At 37.7% G+C, this 22,804-nt stretch overlaps 1 protein-coding gene across 1 annotated transcript in view; it reads right to left on the reverse strand.

Moving 5' to 3' along the window:
• The window catches only part of CHIC2 (cysteine rich hydrophobic domain 2), a 48,768-nt gene extending 26,393 nt beyond the window's left edge, over positions 1–22,375 (reverse strand). The window contains exon 1 of the mRNA XM_081060509.1: positions 21,799–22,375. Coding sequence (XP_080916635.1) covers positions 21,799–21,917 — 119 coding nt within the window. The 5' untranslated portion in view covers positions 21,918–22,375. The remainder of the gene's footprint in view (positions 1–21,798) is intronic.
• Positions 22,376–22,804: the final 429 nt, after the last annotated feature.

The raw sequence follows: 22,804 nt of genomic DNA on the forward strand, positions 1-22,804 counted from the left end.
AACGTAAAAAGCAATTCTAGCAGCTGCATCAAAACTTTTATGTAAGAGGCTGAGAATGACTTCTTTGGGACAATCTTTGTGAGCCAAATACTAATGTAATGGAAAACAACACAATGTCCAATTTTGTCAGAATTACTAAAGTTCTTCCAACTAAGGAAAAGAAAGCTAAAATCTCTATTAATTACTCTTTAGGTCAAGAGCATTTCTTAACACTCAATACAGCCGTAACAGGTCTAAGAATGCAAATTGATTAGTTAGCACTTTCTTGAGATCAGCATATCCACACTGCTATTACAGCCAGAGAATTCTAAAAAATGCCTGGAGCAATAGCTGGCCCGGCTTCTTAAGCTTTCAAGTTCTAAGACATTTGCTCTTTATACCCCCAAAGAAATGAAACTGATGTAGTGCATTTTAATATCTTTAAGCATTTAAATGTCTCCAAAGATCATGAGGACTGACTGGGCAAGTGACTATTTCTTTGGCTAAGGTATTTGGAAAGAACAAAATACTCAGACACATTGGTAATAGCAGATCACCCTGGTAATAGCAGGAAATCAAAATTGATGCTTAAACTATAATTTTATATATATATATAATGTGATGGCTCGGTGTGATGTCGAAGGGATAGTGGAAGGGGGAATGGGGGAGGGGGGTTCACGGTGTGAGGGATACAAATGATGAACGTCTAAGTATTACCTTGTCTTGTGCACCTGAAACTAATAAAAAAAAAAAAGATTGGTAGGGACATTAACAAATACATTTTTCAATGTTGTATAATGGAATGCATGTTACAATGCATGACTTACAAAAATATGCAGGAGTAAAAGATCCATTTGTAAGGTAAGATATGGATCAATATATTTCATTGTAACAGGAAAAAAAAAATTGATGCTTAAATACAACTTCTGTTGGATCCTGGAGTCAAAATTGTTTCCCAGTTTTACTGAGATATAATTGATACAACACTGTATTAAGGTGTACAACATAATGATTTGATACATGTATATACTGTGAAATGATTACAATAAATTTGGTTAACATCCATCACCTCACATATTGGAATTTTTTTTCCTATGATGAGAACCCTTAAGTGTAACTCTTAGCAACCCTTAAATATACAACACTGCAGGCTGGTTGGGTAGTTGTTACTGGTAAGAGGGATGCCCTGAAATATTCTGTATTAAACAGTTGGTCAGGTCTGGGATTTCTAATTCAACCATCCGTGGAGTTGGACAAAGAAGTCAAATAAATGAGGTGAGCTGTGTGAAGGCAATAAAATAGTGGAGACTGGCCAACTGGAGGGTGTCTCGTGTGTGTGTGTGTGCGTGTGTGTGCGTGTGTGTGTGTGTGTGGTGTGGTGTCACGGGTCAGATCCAGCTGATTACTGTCAAACTAGAACGCACACCCACTTTTGACAGATCAGATAATTTTCTTCTTCTAAAAGGAACTGGAAACAGATTCTATGTAAAATTTTTCAGCTTGAAAACACTGTGCAAGTCAAATAAAACACTTCTGTGGGTCAGGGAGTGATTTGTATCATGATCTGGACTTCCTTACACATGGGTCATGGCCTCCGAAATCATTTCATCATCTTAAGTACTTTTATCTATTATTTAGAAGCAGCACTGAAATAACATTAATCTATCTATATAAACAATAGACACTATTTATGAAAACTATTACAATATAACTACCCAGGTCCAAGCCGAAGTTCTTTTCACACTAAGCTTAAACTGGCAATCGTTACTGTCTAGTACCATTCTGGCATTCATGTCATTCTCATCCTGAAATTGGGGAACTGAGATACGCCTATTTTTGCCTCTGTGGTACCACTCGGAAAAGCCTCTGCTCACCTCCAACCTTAAAGGTCCTCCCACTAGAAAGAGGTGTCAAGTGCCTGCCAAGCGCTTACTGATATCTCTACCCAGTGTACTTCCTTTTCCTCTACTTGCCTCAGAAAAGATGCAATTCAACAAATGTTTATTGAGTCAACCTTCCCAATTATAAATTTCCTTCTTTTATATTATCTCCCTTGGTCTAGAGATTTCCTCCAATCAATAGTTTCTATTTCAATCACGTTTATTATTGTCATTAACAACCCTCTCCTTCCAGCTAGTCTTTGAAATGTTTTAGAAAAGCAACAACCCGATAACTCCAAGTCTCCTAAAGAGAGATGTCTTTCCCTTACATCTCCAGCCATTAAATATTTAAAACAGATTAAATTATTTTATCAAATATCTATAGTTTGCCAGGTAATATGCTAAGTTGGAGGGAGCAGGCCACTATGAGTTAAACCCTAATTTCCTTTCTTTCGAGCCTGGGTACTTCCTTATGGGCTGAGTGGCTGAGGGTTGATGCTTTCTTTGCCCAGGGAGCAGCACACCAGTTCACTGCCTTGCTGTCCCTGCAGCTCAGGGCTCCTTTTAAGTCCGGCTGGTAGGGAGTTCTTCTTCCAAGTAAGAACTGGTAGTTCCCAGGACATTTTTTAGGCACTCAGTTCCTCTTCAGTCACACTTTTTGTTAAGCTGTATCTGAGGAACAGATAGTAATTTTTCCTCTCCCTTTATCTCACCCCCAAAAGGATGTCCCAAAAAGGTTATCAGTGGCGTGATTCACACTAGAGATGGGAGTGCTTAGCTTTTCCACCAGCCACTAACTTGGTGCTGATGATTTTTCCATTCCCCCTCGCTTGGGTTTCCCTTAAGAATCCCTGGAAGAAGTGTCAAGGTGCTGCTACTGAACGCCTGGGAGTCTCCCCAGCCCACAGGCCTAAACCCCAACTGCAATTTGCTTTCCCTTTAAAAATCTCTAAACATTTAATATTCAAGATCAAGTAGTTTATGAGTACAAGCAGAATGAGCCATGATAATCAGGTACCCTTTCCTCACCCGCATTTGGAGTACGCTACAGGGATGCTCAAATGTTTGACGTCAGGACCTCTTTGCTCTCTTAAATCCTTGAGGACCTCAGTGAGGCTTAAGTTTATGTGATTTTATATTTATTAATATTTTGGGTTAGACATTAGAACTAAGATATCTAAAATATTTTAAAAATTTATTCATACATGAGCACATGATTTGCTAACAAAAATGACATTTTTATGCTACCAAAAATGACATTTTTATGAGAAATAACTACTTTTCAAAACAAAAAACTTTAATGAGAAAAGTATTGTTTTACATTTTCACATGTCTCTTTAATGTCTGACCATGGGTCCCTGCTGGATTCTCTCATCTCTTCCTGCTCTCAATCTGTTGTGATCTGCTCTTTTGGTTGAGGTTGGGTCTCACCAAATACATAGTTGGAAAATTGTCTGTATTTTTCTTTGATACTATACCAAATTTGACAGGTGGTAGTCTCTTATGGTTTTGCAAGGAGGTAACTGAAAATATATCAATAAACTTTTAACACTCTATTAAATTAAAATCCATTTACATATCTTACATTTTGAGTGAATTTTTTTACCCATACCTGATTTTGTTAACTTCATACATTTATCAAATGCTGACACACTTCATTTTATGATATCGGACTCACCACAGTCATTAAATGACCACCGACCCCGACCACCGATCAGAAAGGTCTTTAAGTATTGGGAACCTTCAAGTTCACGATGGCAGATACTAGTTTTCCAAAATTCTAATTTTCACTTGAAAGCTGGAATTTTATTATTGATAACAAATGCTGTAAGTTGTTTTCCTTGAAATGGCAGTCTTATTTTTTTTTTAAATAAGAGGTTGCATGTTAACTAGCACTGTATTAACAACAAAAGAAAAAAAAGGCTCATTTAACTTGGGCTACCACCTATACCTTAAAAACTAACTTTAAAGCATATTATTTTAATAAATGACTTTTTCCCTCTAGCTTTGAATATAACTGGTGGAGCTAAGCAATGACTATGAATTACAACAAGTGTCCTCGGCATATAAAAGCGACAAAAGCAGAAGAAAAATGTAGGCAAAAGTGGGGAAGGAGAAGCAGAAGAATGTGGACTGGCAAAGTGCTACCAACAACTGTTTTATTACTCCATACCTACTAATCGCCAGTCCTTTAGACGGTATGAAAGAAAACGTGGACATGTGGTATATCTACATCTCTACTTAAGAGAAATTTTCTTGAATCATGGTTAAAATACTCATGGCTTTAGAATTGATAAAAGATATAAACTATTTTCAAAGAATGGCAAACTTAATCTATTTTATTTCTCCCTATTACAAGTTTACAAGTTTACTAGTATTTTCAGAAAATTCATTCCAATCACAATTATTGATCAACTTCTGTATAACACGTCATGATCAGAAGGTCCTACAACAGAAGGCTTATATCACTTTTTTTTTAATTTTATTGGGGAATACTGGGGAACAGTGTGTTTTCCCAGGGCCCATCAGCTCTAAGTCATTGTCCTTCAATCTAGTTGTGGGCACAGCTCAGCTCCAAGTCCAGTCACCGTTTTCGATCTTAGTTGCAGGGGGCGCAGCCCACCATCCCACGTGGGAATTGAACCGGTGACCTTGTTGAGAGCTCGCGCTCTAACTGACTGAGCCATCTGGTCACCCCTTATATCACTTTTTAATAAAAAAAATTGTTTAAGAAAGCATATACAAGGCAAATGTTTACTTTTATATAATTTGAGATAATTTTGAAAGGTCATGTAATGTACCTGGTAAATCTTTGCAGAGGGACTATAACATTACACCTAAATCTAAAGGGCATCTTGAAATACACTTGTTTTACTCATATCTCACCTACTCTCACTCCACTGTCACCTCATTCCTACCATCTATAGCCATCCCTCAAAGTGTAAGCCAATCCGGTCTGTTCCCCTGCACTCCCATCTGCATCCAATTTACAATCTCCTCTTCCCGATAGATCCTTCCCCTTCCAAATTCCTTTTAATATTTAACTTTGGATCCCTTAATCTGTTGATCTGCTACCTGGATTCCTCCTGATATTGCCCTTATGATTTTTTTTCTTCACTTTAACCAAAATTCTTTTTGAAATGACACTCTTTCCTTAGAACTTCTCAATTATAGCTCATGGCCTGGAGTCCATCTCCCATGTTCCCACAATACCTGACTATTTTCTCTCTTGTACAGTCCTTGTTATATCTGATTATACTATATCCTATCTAATTATGTTAACAAGCTAACTCCCCACCCCGATAAACAATGAGTACGTATGGCATCTTAATTTTTATTAAGATACCATACGCTAAGATACCATAGCCCAAATGTCTAACCCAATGTCTGATAAATACTTAATAAACATTTGCTGAATAAATTAATCAATTTACAAACCAGGAAAATAATGTCTAATTTCACTAACTCCTGATTGCCAATATCCACACCATTGCTCTCTTCCTCTGACGCCCATGCTCTCTGGTTATACCACATTGTTCCAAGTCCTAACTGTCATTTGCAGCCTTCCAGGTCACCCACTCTGTGTTGGACGACCACAAGATCGAGCTCAAGTTCCATGATTCACTAGGAGGACTCATAGGATTCAGCATGTAGTTGTACTCACAGCTAAATATACTACAGCAAAAGCAACAAAAGGAAAAGGCACACAGGGTGAAGTCCAGAGGAAACCAGAAACAAATTTGCAAGAGTCTGTTCTCAGTGAAGACACACAGGATTTGCTTAATTCCTCCAGCGACTAGTTTTGACAAAACACATACAATGTTGTCCTGCAGGAAAGCTCATCACTCAGTGACCGAAGGTCACGTATGCACCCTCTACTTAGCATGTACCAAAATACCAGACTTCCAAAGGCAGGCAGGCAGTCGGTACAAAACACATTGTTTGCACAGGCACAGTGAGCCATTCTTGTCAATTCTGGAAATACTGGGGACCCTCCCAAATTCCACGTGCCCAGACACCACGTCTTTCTTAGGATCGCACTCTCACGTCTGTTACGTCACCTGTTCTGCACACTTCACACTCTCTAAGGACACAGGCATCCATGTCAGTTTTTTTTCTTCATCATGACTCTCGTCTTCCTTCATCCCAGTTAAACATTCAGCACCAGAACCTAACTGGTTACCTGAGCTCATCAATTCTGAGAAAATTCACCTCTGTTTAATTCAGCAATCCATTCACTATAAAATAGTCTGGATATTTTCATCACTTGGAACTGTATTGCCTCTTAAATTCTGAACTGTAAAATTCACTTCTTACCACTAGCATCAATCATTTCATTTCTCTCACCCTTACCAAATTGGTGTTTTCACCTCTGGTTGTAACCTACAGCTTATCATTCTTCCTTGCTTTCCACTCGGTATCAGCTCCCTGACTCCACTTCCTTATCTGCCAGAACTACACAATCATTTGGACTACTCCCCAACAAACATGCTGCCTTTCCCGCATCTTTAGTGTCTCTTGTCAATCCGATTCAATTGAAAAGTTTACTTTCTTCATTTCAATTCCCAGTGCCTAGAACTACGACAGAAAAATCACATATCTATTACAACTATATTATCTAAGGTCAGTTAGATCAACATAATTTTCATTTATTCCTAATCAGTTCCCTTTTCCATACTCCAGTTGTTGCTCCTCTCTCTGTGTTCAATCTTATCCTCATAACCCACAATTTTTGCAGATGACCATTGTCCTTAACTCTAACCAGAGAAAAAAAAGACTACTGAACATAAACTGCTTTGCCTTCTCTCCCTTTCATTTTTCAATTTACCGGTATCGTTAATATCTTTACCATCTTTCTTAATGGAAGTAAGCGTCCCCAAGCTAACCATTTATTTACTCCTGGTTGCCTCTCCTCCAGTCTCCTCTGCATCCACTGTATTTCTCCCTCTCTTCTGGCTCCATATATATACAAATCCTACAAATCCACAGAAGTCTACCACGCCTAAGAATCTAAGCCCCTATTTTCTTCTCCCTCAAATATATGAGGGCATCTACCTCTTTTCCTTCCTCATCAAATGTCTTGAAAGAGTCCTCTACAGTTACTGTATTATTCAAACTACTACAATCCAGGCTTTAATCTACATTTCTTTACTCTCAAAACAGTTCTTTTCAGCACAGTTCTCCTTCCTAAGACAGGCTTGCTCTTAGCAAAGGACTCTTAGCAAAGGGCTTGAGAATCAGAGTGAGGAAGCTCTTATATAGCACAGGCAACTGCAAATTCCTCCTTTGCTATGTGTTTCATTTCTGCCAAAGCCTTTTTTTTTAATTCTAGGCCAACCAAAGCAATACTGTCAGATCAAGTTTTACTAAGACCATCTTATTTTATTAAATGGATAAGAAAAGCCACACTTCATATTTGTTAATATTAACTACAAAATACTCGTATTACCTTTAATGGTTTTGATGTGACATAAGTTACTAGCTTTGATCCTACCTTAGTGTTTCATTTGGGGGGTTTTTGTTTTGTTTTTTTAAAGTTTGGCAAGAGGTTAGCAATGAAAATGAGATATATGTTTCATCTGAACTTCACAGCATTATAAATTACTCCTTTTATCCATTATGCTCCTTCAAGTTTAAAGTTTTTAAATATGGTAACAATAACTTACTTTATTCTAAGTTAAAGTACAAATGGTCCTGGACAGTATGGAAAGGCCCAATTTCATCTTATAAAATCATGATGTGATAGGCTTGAAAAGAGCAAGGAAGCTCAACTCCCTTCCAACCTAGTAACCTAACATCATTAATCCAAAAGGCTGGAAGTAGCACTTAATTTTAAAAGATATGATTCAAGGTGGGTGGTATCTTAATTCAGTTATCTACAAAGATTAAGAAGTAAAATAAAACTAAAAAAGCCTTTTATGTTGGGAAGAAGGTCTTAAGATGGAAATGTGCACTGTCAGAGAAACTATAAATTATTACAACCATTATAAAAGTCAATTTGGCATTAAAAATATTTATACCTTTATCACAGTAATTTCTATTTTAGAAATCTAGCCTAAAAAGTAATCTGAAATGTGGATAAAAGTGTATGCATACACAAGTTCCCTGAACAATAGCAAAGTAAACAAAATAACATGAATGTTAAGTAAATTATATTATCTCCGTATAACAGACTATTAGACAACTATTAAAAATGCAGTTCGCAAACTAATGACATGGAAAGTACATATACCATACTGTTAAGTAAAAAGAAAATACAAAACAGTATGTATACCATTATCTCAAGTGTAAAGAAAACTTACAAAATGATAGTGTTCAAGCATACAATTCAATAGCATGTAGAGTCTTTCAAAAAAATATTCATACCTTTAACCTAGTAATTCTACTTCTAGAAATGTATCAGAAGAAAATAATTGCAGTGGCACAGATATATTAATGAATGATCAAGTATTCTGCGGTATGATTTTGGTAAGGGAATATTAAAGATATTTCATTTCATTTGTTGTTTCTTAAAATAGGATCTATTTTTCAATAGATATAGTAAGTAGTTGCTAAGTAAATAAAAGTCTTTTATAATATGCATCATTGTCATTTTTTTCTATTTGAATCTTTTATTTGGTATTAACTAGATAACTTATCCTAAGTAAACAGGGAATTTGGGGTTCAGTGAGCCAGTTTTCCTGAACGCATTTCAACTTTTTCCACAGTCCAAGTGCATGTTATCCCCAGTCCTTTTTACATCCATTTTTAATTATTCTCTGTTCCTTGTATCTCCTCATATTAATGTCTCTTAGAATTCACTAATGCATTGTTATTTTGAATTAAAATATATTTTGAACTCATGGTGAATCGTGCCTTTTAAATACAGAACTCCAAGAATCTGACTACTTCAACTTGTTTTGTTCTGTGATTATTTTCCTTGCTTCTGAGTTGCAGCACTATTTTTAACAGTGAAAATTTTAAAACAATAGAAATCCTACAGTTATATTAATCATAATATATCAATTTGAAAGAATACTACACAGCTCAAAACCATGTGCACTAAAGAATAACTATAACTTTGACTGACTTACTAGCAGCTCCCTATGCTCTGGAAAATTAAACCACCAATGGGCATCTGTTTTAAGAACAGCTAATTCCTGGGCTGGCTAACAACAGATGGGACGGCAGGGCCCAACAGCTCTACCCCACTTGGACAGTATTAACTAACTCAATCTGACCCTCTTTCTTGAGGTACCTGAAAGTAAGAGACAATAGTTGGTAACATGAAGCTTAAACTAAAGCCGAGCTACAGTAAAGCCATAAATAAGTAGGAGTGAATAAGCTTGCAGCCAGATACAATAAAGCCATAAATAAGTAGAAGTGAGTAAGTGTGCAGCCAATAGTAAGCAGAAACTACGAGATAGAGGGGGAAAGCAGTCTGCCAGTTCACCTTGCAAAAGCAGAAGCTGGAACTGAAAGTAGATAAGTCACTGTGACCAACCACTTGACCAGGGAGCAAAGGACACATGCTGCTCAGAAAAATGTCATCATCAGAGCTGCACCATATCCAAAACAATAATATTCCAGTCTCCTTGCAGCTTGGCTGTACCATGGCAAAGTGTCCTGTCTTCCTAAGTCTCCATGCATTCTCACAATCAACTTCTACTGCTTAAGGACCCCTGGCTGGTTCTGTTCTAAAAAATCTAACAGAGCCTCCTTTCATGCTTTTTTAAGAACCCATAATGATACTGGCATGTATTCCCAATATGCTAAATGGAAAATGTAGAATACAAAATACTTTATGAATAGAGTCTCAGTTTTTTAAAAAAATATTTACATACACACAGAAAAACAGAAAAAAAAAGCCATCAAAACATTAATAGTGGTTAATCCTAGGCAATAAGATTATGGGTCATAATTCATTTTTTATATTTTCATGTTTTCCAAAATTTCTATAACATACGTTACTATTTTAAACTAAACAAAAGATTTCTAGAAAAAAAATTTTAGTAAGGACTAGGAATAAATACACCAAAGTATTAAATGACCGCTGCCTCTTAGTGATTATAGATGGTTTATTTTCTGCTTCACTGGAAGTGCTACTTCCCAATTTTTTAATAATCTTTATGTTTTTTATTATAGTTAGGAAAAGGATTAAACCTGAAGAAAAAACAGATAATTAAAGGGGTTTTGTTTTTATTTTTAAGTCATACTAAGGAAATACATGCACAATTGACATGTATAGGTTTCAAGACAATTTTACTAGTTTTAAAGTATATTTCTGAGTATATGTTTAAGGACTTTAAAGTATGTTGAAATATATATTCAGTATTATTTTAAAAAATTAGAAATTAAAGAGAAAAAAATTCTAATTCCACAACAGTAGAATCTCACAATCTGAGAGCTATAAAGGGTCCTTAGTCCAAACATTTCATTTTATAGATAAAGAAATTGATGCATAAGGGGCAAGTAAGTTGGGGCTCATGGCTATTTAATATGCAGGATTGAGGCGAGAGACTTACTCTCTTGAACCGAAGCCCAGGGCAATTTCTCCTACAGGGCAATGCTTCTAATAACTTTCTCTGTAAGGTAGAAAATGTTTATCTCCTTGAACCAGCAACTTCTAAATTGAGAAAATATTTGAGAATTGAAGGAAAGAAACATTTTCCATCAAACAGAAATTATAATTAAAAATAATACAAAACAAATGTTAACATTCTCATATGAAGCTGGAAAAAAATCTGTTTTTAAGCTTTTCACATTTGTGCCTACAATCCCAAAATATATAGAATTTTGTTCTAAATGTTTGTGTTGATGAATACTACAGAGAACAATAACTTTGTTGTTTTGGTTCAATAAAACAAAAGAATCAATTAAGCAAGCAGATTCTGGAGCCAGACTGGCTGGAATGTAATCTTAACTCTACCATTTACCAGATGTGTCGCTTTGAGTTAACTTAGTTACCTTTTCTGAGCCTCAGTTCTCTAATTCATACACCAGGGATAATAACTGACCAAACTCATTAAACGAGTTCACATACATAAAACATAAACTCTGTATGTTGTGTAACTGCTTTTATTATTACAAAACAACATAAATGTCTGCTGTGTTTTTATTATGGTTATAATCCTTCTAATAAAGTGGGCAATATTATCATTTAATATCCACTATGGATAACGTGATAAATTAGAGAATGTCTAGATCTCAATGACTTCTAAATATCTTCAGACAATACAGCAAATAGAATAGCCAATGATCAAATTGGCTAATGTTAACTGTCAAAGATTTTTCCAACTTTTTACCATCCCCTTCAAGGTCAGGGGGTGGTATAGAGGAAACAGGGCACACAGAGGGCTGCTGGGTTCAGAAAAGCCAGGCAATTTTAAAGAGTTCGTAGCTAATATGGGCAAGCATTAGGCTAAGTAAGACAAAGGTTGGAAAGCACAAAGAAGTTACTGTGGTGAAGATAGAAGAGCAACACAATGGAGAAACAATGCCTGAATTCTAATCCTGGTTCAGACAACAACTAGGTATGTTATCTTCAGAAAGCAAATCTTCCTTCTGGTTTTATATGCCTCAGATAAGACAACAGGCTTCTCAGGGTCATATTTGGCCCAAAGGTCAAATACTGTCCCAAAGTTTTTAAGAAAAAAAAAATTTAACATGGTCTACTAGGTTCACATTTTATAGATGGGACAACTGCTGTAAAATAGGAAGAAAGCTTTAAAACTTTATTCTTGTCAAAAAAGTTTGATAGTTTTTCTCTTTGCAAAAGAAGGTTGTCAAGTGTGTGCCCTTTATCAAGTCTGCCACATCTCATGTTCTGACAGAGGAAACACTATTAAAATAAGAAAAAGGTAGCACAGAATAAAGGGTAGGTAGATGAATTTAATTTTAAATAGAGCGGAGGGTAGGACTGATAAAAAAGATAATTGCAAAAGATTTGAAGAATGTGTAGGAGATAGCCATTTGGATATCTGGCAAGAAGTGGAACCCACCAGTGTAGAAACCCTAAGCCAGGGACAAGGGAAGGAATAGGAGAAAAGCAGTCAGAGAAGTAATGATGTGACAGGTCAGGTAGGGTCTTGCAGGCCATTAAAAGGGACTTGAACTCTGAAAATGGGGCGCTTTAAGGGAGGCTTGATACAGAATAGAGAGATGACCTGATTTATGTTTTAAAAGGATCACTGTGGCAGATGTACTTATAAAAGTTAAGAAAAGGTGGAAGGAGGGAGAAGAAAAGCATTAAGTGTGAGGCACAAGAGAGATAACAACTCACACCAACAGTGGAGATGCTTTGAATATAGGGTATTTGAGGGCTAATTGGATGGATTCATTTCTTGATAGACTGAATCCAGTGAAAGCGAGAGGGGTATCAAGGATGTGGTAAATATTTTTTAAACTAAGCAAGTAGGATGCCAGGTCTGCCATACATGGAGCACAGGAAGGCTGCAGTTGAGCTGATTTGGGGGGAAGATTACGAATACATTTGTGGATATTTTGGATTCTGAGACACTCAACCTGTACAAATCTATAGACTCACAAAATGTTGTTTTCCTATAGATATCACAAGACCTATGAACATATGAACTAGAAATTTCAAATTCACACTGAACACATGGGTTACACAGATGGCAACAGCACTTATTTCCTCATGTTGAACTATGAGCTTAGTAGAATAAGCTTTTTAACTATTTGGGAAGTTGAAGTTACAACTATAGGATTTAAAATTTTTAATGCATACAAATCACATTTTAAATGAATCTGGCTGCCTTAATATACATCTGAATATCAATGTGGCTCAAAGAGGAAGGGCTGGAATCAAAAGTGTACTGTTTTCCCAGAAGATAACAGAACCCCTGCATTAGGAGATATATATATATATATATATATATATATATATAAATGAGTCTCAGAATAAGTCTAAAAATTTAAACCATGTGACCAAAATCTGAACGTTTAGGTTCATCTGGCTCTGTGAAAGTACAATCTCATTTATAAACACTTGAAATTAAAGACTTAATTATTTCAATCACGTATTACATTCACACTATCCTACACCTGATCACTATACACAGTTCTATAATATTCTAGCATTAGAATTTTACTGGTTTTCAATTATTAAAATTATATTTTTAATTATTAACAAATAATTACATATATGGTAAAACAGTGAAGTTATGTAAATATGCTGATTAAACTTTACAGTATTAACTTCTGATGATACAGGAATTCAACTCTAACACAACTACTTTAAACTATCTGTACCAGATTTTTTTTTAAAAGTTTGCATATCTAATTTATACATATTTTAAAATATTCTTCAAACTTATATAAATCTTATGAACATTATGTTCGTTTAAAAAAATACTAAATTGTTGAACTGGTTTATTATAGTATAGACTAAAAAAAACAGCAATTTCAAGTAACACTTATAATTGAATAATTGAGAAAGGGCAGAGAAGCCTGGGCACATAGGAACTCCTTCACTCGACTAACCAAGGACTCCACTGTAACTACAATGCAAGGTCAAAGACAATAAACAAGGAGCTCTTGCAGGAAGCATGTATGTATATGCTTGTAAAATTAAATACACACACATTCACTTCTTATCAAAAAAACAAAGGGAGGTTACCTCAAAATCCAACCAACTCTACCCTAAATAAACTTCACTGACTAGATGGTAGGATGGTAAAGCTTAAGAAAAAAATCTTTTTTCCAGGACTTTGTGAGAAAATTTTAGCCCTTGTGTATTCAATTTAATTCAGTTTTAAGTGTAACCATGTAAAAAACACCATCTTTTCCTCAAATCTAATGAAGAGATCACTGTCAAACACCATACATCTTGTAAGTAAAGGATACCACTTTGCAAAGGTCCTCACTTCAAAATCGACGATCTAGTGGGAAAGCCCCTGTCCACTTCTGGCACATGCAGTTCTCTTGGCACACTAGCTGCCTTGTGGCAGCAGAACAGGAAATGCAGGTATGTCATCAAGACAGGCTCCAGTCAACAGTAAGGGCAGACACACTTCTTTGACCTCACCCTCCACAAGGCCAAAACAAAAACAAAAGTAAAACAAACAAACAAAACCACAACTGAGGAATGAGATGGCGAAAGTGGACATTACTATGTTTTTCCATAGATTTCCATATTTCATAGGAAAGTTGTGAAACTTGATGGCTTATAGCCAGGACTGTAATACCTCCTTTATCTAAAGACCATCACCCTCGATCAGGCCATTATCATCTCTCATCTAGAGTGTTCCAATAGCCTACTAACTACTCTCCCCAGTTTCAGCCTAATTCCTCCATAATCTTTTCTGGCCCCCCTTTTACTGAGCTCACCAACCTCATTTCAAGGCACTATCCCCTTTGTTCACTACAGACTAGCCACAATACCAAGTAGCCTTTCATTTCTGGGGCAAACCAAGCTTATTTTGCTGTTCTCCAGACCTGGGGTGCTCTTCACAGGACTCTTCCACCCTTTTTAAATGTTACCTCTTCAGAGAGGTTCACCTTAATCACATTATTTTCAATCACAGCACTCTACTGATCTCCTTCACAGCAATTTTCTAAGACGTAATTTGTGTATTAGCTATAAGCTCCATGAGTGCAGAGGAGCTATGTGTGTTTCATTCAGAACTATATACCCAGAGCATCACATAATACCTACCACAAAATTTAATAATTAGGTATTAAATTACTTATCAGAAAACCTCAATAATGCTGATAATGAAGGATTGAGCAAAAAAGAAATACTCTGATGAAACAAATATCTTAAAACCCACCTAATAAAATTCAAGCATCTAAATCCAACATTCAGAACCAACTTCTCTTACTTTATACATACTAGTTCTAATAAGGTTACTTGTCTCATTTCCAACCTAAAGCTGATCAGTTAGATAAAGAAAAAAAGGTAAACAGAAAGTACAAGCCCACACATGCAATTTGAAAGAGACATTTAGAGAAAGTCCTTAAAACCCCAAAATATCTTAACATCCTCTAAGAAAATCACTGTGTACCGACCTGATAATATCTACTTTTGATTAAATGTTTCCTCTACTCAATCAGATAATTCTGATTTATGCTCAGGATCTTGTTTTAAAACAGGAAAGCATATGTCACTTGTTAGACTGATTTCCAAGAAAATGGTAAAAGATTAACCAAAAAATGTTCATGAATAAACATCAAAATATAAGTAATAATTTGCTGAATGCCTTCTATGGTTCTAGATCATTAGATAAATTACTTCTGACTCTCACACCTAAATCTCTGAGATAGATATTATCCCTGTTGCAGATGAGGAAACTGAAGTTCAGAAAAGCTAATGGTTACAGTTAGGAAGTATATGAAAATTGAAACCAATCTGCTTGACATCAAAGACCACACTCTTTCCACAGTACCATCCATTGCTTTCCAAAAATGTCTGATGAGAATCACCTGAGCTCTTATTAATAAAAATTTCTAAGCTGTTCCTCTAAATATTTTGATTGGGGATGTCTAGGGTGAGAACCTAAAATGTGTATTTTTTAAAGTGCCCTCATAATGCTGATAATCAGGCAAGTTTAAGAAACTTTGCATTGGGATTAAACTAGACTGTATGAACACGGAAACACTGGTATTAAGATCTGATTTTTAAAATGGATTCTGAAACAAATTATGAAAACTCACCAAAAAAAAAAATCTTACACAGAAGATACCAGAGAAGTAAACCTAAGAGCATCCATTGCCACTTGTTATATTTAAAGCTTAATTTTATTGAGAATGAAATCTTAGCTTTATAGATTAGAAAGCTTTACCAAACACAGATACTACAGAGACTTAAAGGAGTCCCTTCTGAGTATATCGTTGGTTTAATATCCTGTCCTTTAACCTGCTAGGAATACAAACTCAGTTTGGAATTGAAGAGCAGTTCTCATATTAAAATTATTCTTCAGAGTAATATTGTTACTTAGAATAATACTTGATTATTAACCATCATAAGTAATTTCATATAATTTACTTCTTTTTGCTGAGTCCCTGTATTCCACTCAACTAGGCACATAAAATTTTAAGTACTAGTTAATTTCACATCTATTGGTAGGCAAAAATCCAACACTGAAACTGTTTGGACTGAAACACCATGCAAATTTCAAATTCAAATACAGTAAAATTTTGAAATTTCAGTTTACTATCCTATCTCTCATTTCTTCAAGAAAGTTTACCCATTGAAGAGTTTTGGTAGTTGGTCTAATTAAAATGTTCGGCAGTTTTTTCTTTGTATTATCAAAGATATGTTCAACGCTATATTATAAATCAAAGTAATTTCATTTCAAATTATAAGGACTAAGAAAAATCTCTGGGGGAAAAATATCTACCTTAATATACAATTTCCTCATAATTACCAAACTTTGTTTAAAAAAAAAGAGGATCCATTTACCTTTTGAATGTGATTTTGTAAATTCAACTGTAAAGTATTATTTGCCTTCTTTAGGAGGTACAGAAAGGGAAGAAAGTTATTCCTTTGGCAATTCTGACAAGATCCAAAAATGTATGCAATTACCTCATTTATTTAGAGAATATTTCAGGACCTATAATATTCTAGACAGCATATTAAGTAGTGGAGAAATGAAGACCAATAAGCACAATCCCTGCCCTCAAAGAATTTTACAGGCTTATGTAGAAATACCTACTCTGGGCAGCGAATACACAATGCAATATATAGATGATGTAATATAGAAATGTACACTTAAAACCTATATGATTTTACTAACCAATGTCACCCCAATAAATTTAATAAAAATTTAAAAGTAAATTACAGAAAGATATCAATAAGGTCTCAAAAAATCTCAAAACAAAAAGGTTAATCTTTCAAAAACATAACATGTCACATATTATGCTGCATAGAGGGGAGAAGGTGGAAGTTATAAAGTTAAAAACTGTTTAATTGCAAGGATTCTGTTATTTGAGCAAATCATGCTTTCTCTTGCTGCTAACCACATATTGTAGCAGTCTTGAAATACTGATACACTTCAAGACAGACAATTATTTATTGACTCTAGCATTAGAAAGTTCAATAAATACTAAGAAAGAGGCTCTTGTGATGTCTCCTATGTAAAGATCCTATTGTTCCCCAAAGCAGTTTCCAAATTCTTTTCATTTCAAGTCACATTTCTAAACTTTTCAGTTTTCCACAACATACCTCAGATGAAGACAAAGTGACGTCCCCACAGCCACTGATGAAAACTGATGCTGAAGAACAAGGAATTATTTGTGGCACTATTTGGAAGATTATGCCTCAGAAGAAAGTGAAGGCATAAAGACATGATAATTTAATGAAATTAGAAAAGAAAATTAGAAATAAACATCAGTAAAATAACTTAGCTCTATGACAGGGCTTCAGTTAGAAGTCAAAAATAATGCATGATTTAGGAAAGCCCCAAATTTGATTCTGAGATAGAAGGGAATGAAGACAGGAGCAAATAGAGTCAGTTATAATGATCAATTAGCTAGGGAATACTGGCCTAAAATGAGTTTCAAATTCTAATTTTTCAATTCACATCCTTCAGTACTATCATCATTATGAAAAATCAAAGTCTTCAACAAATGATCATTACATTTTGTACAAATTTAGAGGGGTAAAGAACTCCATAATTTTAAACCACCAATCTGGCCAATACTACCTAATAAGTTCATCACTTTATTCCTCATCTTCATTACATAATAAAATGAGAACCCTCTCCTGCCACACACACATAAACAGGAAACGTACTTATAATTGGAGCGTGAGCTCAAGTCTTTTAAATCACATGTACATAAATATTATGCAATAAAAGGAACTTATTATTTCCCTTTCTTCCTTCAAATATCACTTTTTCTCAAAATACGCTCCTGCACAAGATTTCTCCATTACAGTTGCCATCTTGTTCCATATCGCTACATGCAAAGCTAACAATAAAGAAAATTATTATACTCATCCAGAAAAATGTGAATAAAGAATAGTGATCATGATGGAAGCATAAGTCTGAGTTAGGGTCAATATGAAAATATTTGTATTAAAAACTACATGAGACTTTGTTTAGACAGATTATACCTTTTACATATTTATGTCCCAAAAGTCTGATTATGCCCCCAAACTAACCAAGACCTGTCTGTATAGTAGAAAATGGAAAGTAACATACTTTTTCACTATAATGACACTATAATGACATGCCAAATCATGTCACATGAGAATTATTCCTAAAATAAAAATAATACTGTAATAAGACATATTACAGTAGTTGGGGAGAGTAGAAAGGTCTACTCAAAACTGAAATCTATGAAAAACACATATAGATGGATCTATAACTTTTCAGACTGATCTGGATTACAGATGGTTCAGTTTACACTATCATTTACTTTCAAACTGGTAGGGGAAGACTGCTCTGAACATCTTAGTAAAAAAAGAAAAGAAAAGAAAAGAAAAAGAAAAAGAAAAAGGAGGGGGGACCCAGAAGCAGTGATAAGCTTAATCAGTCTTACTATAACTTTTAACAACTCTTCCCATTTATATTTAGAGACAAGAAAAGTGTAAGCACTAATTTCAAAAACCTTTATAGGTGCTAACTGGGCTACCCATTGGTATAGCATGCCTGTGAAGTATGCATGACAGTCATGCAAAAAAAGTTTTGTAATACTATTACTATACTTATCTATGTCACCACAAAACAGGCTTAGGTTTTCAATGCAGAAAGATGATTAATTCTCATTGAAATACTTCACACAGTAATTTAAGATCAGACAAATTGTTTAGAAATGGAAAAAATAAGACTGAAGTGAATCACTGTTAGGTTTGAGAATGGCAGGTCAGATTTCTTAGTACTGTGCTTTACACCTGCGTTTCTCAAAGTCGAACACTGCCTGTGTGGAGGATAATGAATAAAAGGTAGTATTTATTCAGCATAGTACCACACAATGTGATGAATTCTTTGCATAACTGTCTCATTTAATAATCTTAAAAGTTAGGGACTGGGGGCCAGCCCGGTGGCTCAGGTGGTTAGAGGATCTTGCTCCTAACTCCGAAGGCTGCTGGTTTGATTCCCACATGGGCCAGTGGGCTCTCAACCACAAGGTTGCCGGTTCGACTCCTTGAGTCCCGCAAGGGATGGTGGGCTCTGCCCCCTGCAACTAAGATTGAACACGGCACCTTGAGCTGAGCTGCCGCTGAGCCCCCGAATGGCTCAGTTGGTTGGAGCGCATCCTCTCAACCACAAGGTTGCCAGTTCGATTTCTCAACTCCACAAGGGATGGTGGGCTGCGCCCCCTGCAACTAGAAAACAGCAACTGGAGCTGGAGCTGAGCTGCGCCTTCCACAACTAAGACTGAAAGGACAACAACTTGACTTGGAAAAAGTCCTGGAAGTACACACTGTTCCCCAATAAAGTCCTGTTCCCCTTAAAGTCCTGTTCCCCTTAAAGTCCTGTTCCCCTTAAAGTCCTGTTCCCCTTCCCCAATAAAAAAAAATCTTTAAAAAAAAAAGAAAAAGTTAGGGACTATAACCATCCCTATCTTAACTGAAGAGACATAGATAAATAATTTACCCAAGAAGTGGCAGACTAGATTTCAGCCCAGAGCCTAGAACCAAGGTAACAGGAAGAGAAGTAACTGGTTGAGAGAAATCACAGAAATATTAACTCTCAAAATAGAAAGGAATACTATTAACTGGTGGCATATAGTTCCTCCTCATACTACTCTGGAATAGTGGTTTGCAATCCTGGCTACACAAAACAATCACTAGAGGGACTTTTTAAAAAAACTATCCATATTATAGAATTGTACACTTGAAACCTATGTAACTTTACTAACATTGTCGCCCCAATAAACTTTAATAAAGAAAAGGGGGAAAAAACTATCCATGCCTGAGACTCTCACTCAGATACTTGGCATTCAATTGGCTTGGTCTGGGGCAAAGGCAGGGATATGTTTTAAAGAATTACCCAGGTAATTCTACTGGGTAGCTAAGATTGAGAACCACTAATAATTCTCTCCCAGCCTGTTAACCTCTCCAAGTAGTCAACTACAATCGTATTTACTGATCATCGATTTGGTTCTGAACCCTTTGCCTATTATATTTTCCATTTACCTAACAATGTGCTTAGCTTTTCTCTTCCTTAAACGGAGGAAACATTACAACTATAGGTACACCTTTTTAAATAAAATCTTGCCAGCTTTCCTTTGACATGAGGAATGTAGGGGGAAGGGTGGGCAGATAGCATGAAAAAGTTTGCAAATCCCTTTAAGCACCCATATACTCCTTAGGTTTAAAATAATGTAAAACTGTCCTAAGAGTCAAATTAAAAATTAAATGGCAGGCTATGAGACTAAAACAGTCTGTGAAATATGTTAAAGAAAGACTTACTATCCATGATATTTGGTTATAATTCTTAATTCTGCTGGTGATGACAGTTAAAACACTGAATGACTGTTATTGTGGTGATAAATTCCATTGTCTTTTCATGGCGCTGAGACAGCGATTATGCAGTGGTTTTAACCTGTTAAGTCACCTGAATATAAACTAACAGGTGCTAAAGAAATCGAAACAGGGCCGGCCCGGTGGTGCAGGCGGTTAGAGCTCCGTGCTCCTAACTCCGAAGGCTGCGGGTTCGATTCCCACATGGGCCAGTGGGCTCTCAACAACAAAAAAAAAATAAATAAATAAAAAATATGTATAAAAAAAATAAAAATAAAAATAAAAAAAAAAAAATCGAAACATTATATAAGCATACCCAAACAACAATATGGCTGGTCGTACCATGGACTGAAAAATGCAAGGAGTTTGATGACAATCTCATATGAGAAGTCTTCCTGTTTCACTAAAAGCTATTCGCTGCACATCCCACTCACCCTAACCCCAAATATAATGAAAACTGTTCACAGTCTCCGTTTGCTGGTCCTTTTATTTTACTAAAAACGTGAACTGTGGCGATATCTCACAAGCATGTAAGTCTGATCTAGGACTTAAACAAGAGCTCTAAAATGAAGAAGAGTAGAAACAGTCCAAGTTGTACAAAACTCTGGACTTTTGGAGAAACGTTACAGAACTTCCTGCTTCCGGACAGCTCATTATTTGGTTGAAACCCTCACATTCCTTTATTAGTCAGGACCTTTCAGGAGGCTCTCGTTGCTTCTCGTTTAGATATCTGGACTTGTAAATTATGTTAATCAGACTTACAGGCACCCTCATGGAACCACGAAGTCATCCCATCGTTCATACGCCAAGGAGGGGCTTCGATTACAAAGAACCCTCAGTACCCTGCGCAGTGTGTCCACCACGTAGATTTAAAAAAAAAAAAAACCACAATCAGTTGTAGACATATATCGCGCTGCATGTCTCAAAACCTACGTTGAGCTATACATTTTCATTCTATACCATTACAGGAACTTGCATTGGTTCCGCAGAAATTGACTCTGCAAGCAACTGGGAAGACCTGCGGGTGTGCGTGAAATACAGACCCCGTGACAGTGAGCCGAAAGCCATTCCCGATGGTCACCGGGGTCGCACACGGCCCGGATCGGTCCTCGGAGCCATCTGTCACTAGACTCAAAGGCCCCGAGCGGGAGCGAGAACCACAGGTTCCCTCGATGAAACAAAACAAGGGGGAGGGACCTCCCCAAGACGCGTCTTTCCCTCCCGGAGCGGCGGCGGGGGAGCCCCGCAGGGCAGACCCTGCAGAAAACCCTCGGCGGCTGGGACCCGTCGCCTCGCTGCAGGCCCGGAGGGCCTCCTGAAAGGTGTGTGGGGAGGACGCGCAGGGTCGACCCCCTTCCGACACCGAAACAAATGAAAACACAGCAAGTTCTCACTTCCTGGTCGCCGACTTTCCCGAAGGCCCCCGACACGGGACGGACTGCGGGGAAAGAGGGCTCCCGAGGCGCGGGGCGCCCGGCCCGGCCCGCCCTGCGCCGCCCGCGCTCCCCCTCGCCCTCCGCCGGGCCTTACACGGTGACGTGACCGGAGCCGCGGACCACCACCGGGTCCGGAGAGTACTTGAGCAGCTGCTCCTCCAGGGCCCGCTCCTCGTCCTCCTCCTCCTCATAGATCTCGTCGAAATCCGCCATCCTGAGCCTCCGAGGCCCCCGGCCCTAAGGGACCTGACGCCAGGGGCTGGGGTTGGGGTCCGGGCTGGCGAGGCGGCGGAGGCGGAGGGGAGTCGCGGCCGCGGGCTCCGAGGCCGCGGAGTTGGCTCTGGGCTGTCTCCGCTCCGACTACACGGGAGATGGGGTCCCGGCCGTCGCCGTCGCCGCCATTACCGTCAGCAATAACAACAACACAATGTCAACATCCGCCCCAGGGCCGATACCACCAGCACCGCCGCCGCCGCCGCCGCCGCCGCAGCAGCAAGCAACTCCGGCAACCACAGCAACAGCCAGAGCCACCCGCAGCGGGAGCAGCCGGCGAAGGTATCGCGAGACTTCCCGGGAGCGAGGGCAGGCGTGTGGGCGCGCGTGCGTGAGGCCTCGCGCGCTCCCGGGCTGCCCTCCGTCCTCCGCTTGCACCCGCCGACGACGCCTCGGGCGCGCGCTCCCGCGGCGTGGCTCCGCCCTCCAGCACGGGGATCGCGGACCCGCAGGGGAATAACTGCGTCGGGCCCGAGGCGCTAACCTCGGCTCGGCGAACAGAGCTCCGAGTGTCCAGTGGGGCACGTGGTTCTCCAAAGGAATCTCTAACCAAAAGAACTAAACATGACAACCCTGGCGGAAATAGACAATGTATTACACAAGACGTTTGATGGCCAGCGTATCTAATAATCTCGCTTTTCGTCCGTGTTTTAATCTGATAGGAACCAGGGTCTGCATTTGCCCAATGTCAGGAGCCCCACAGACACTCTGCAAACATTTTTGTCCATTTTAATACAGAATTTTTCAAAACTTGTCCAAATTCGAGCATCTTGTCCCACCATCCCCTTAAGTAGTCTAACGTGTGAGGCCAGCGATGCCGATACCGT

This window comes from Rhinolophus hipposideros, assembly GCF_964194185.1.
Source record: "Rhinolophus hipposideros genome assembly, chromosome: 1".
NCBI lineage: Eukaryota > Metazoa > Chordata > Mammalia > Chiroptera > Rhinolophidae > Rhinolophus > Rhinolophus hipposideros.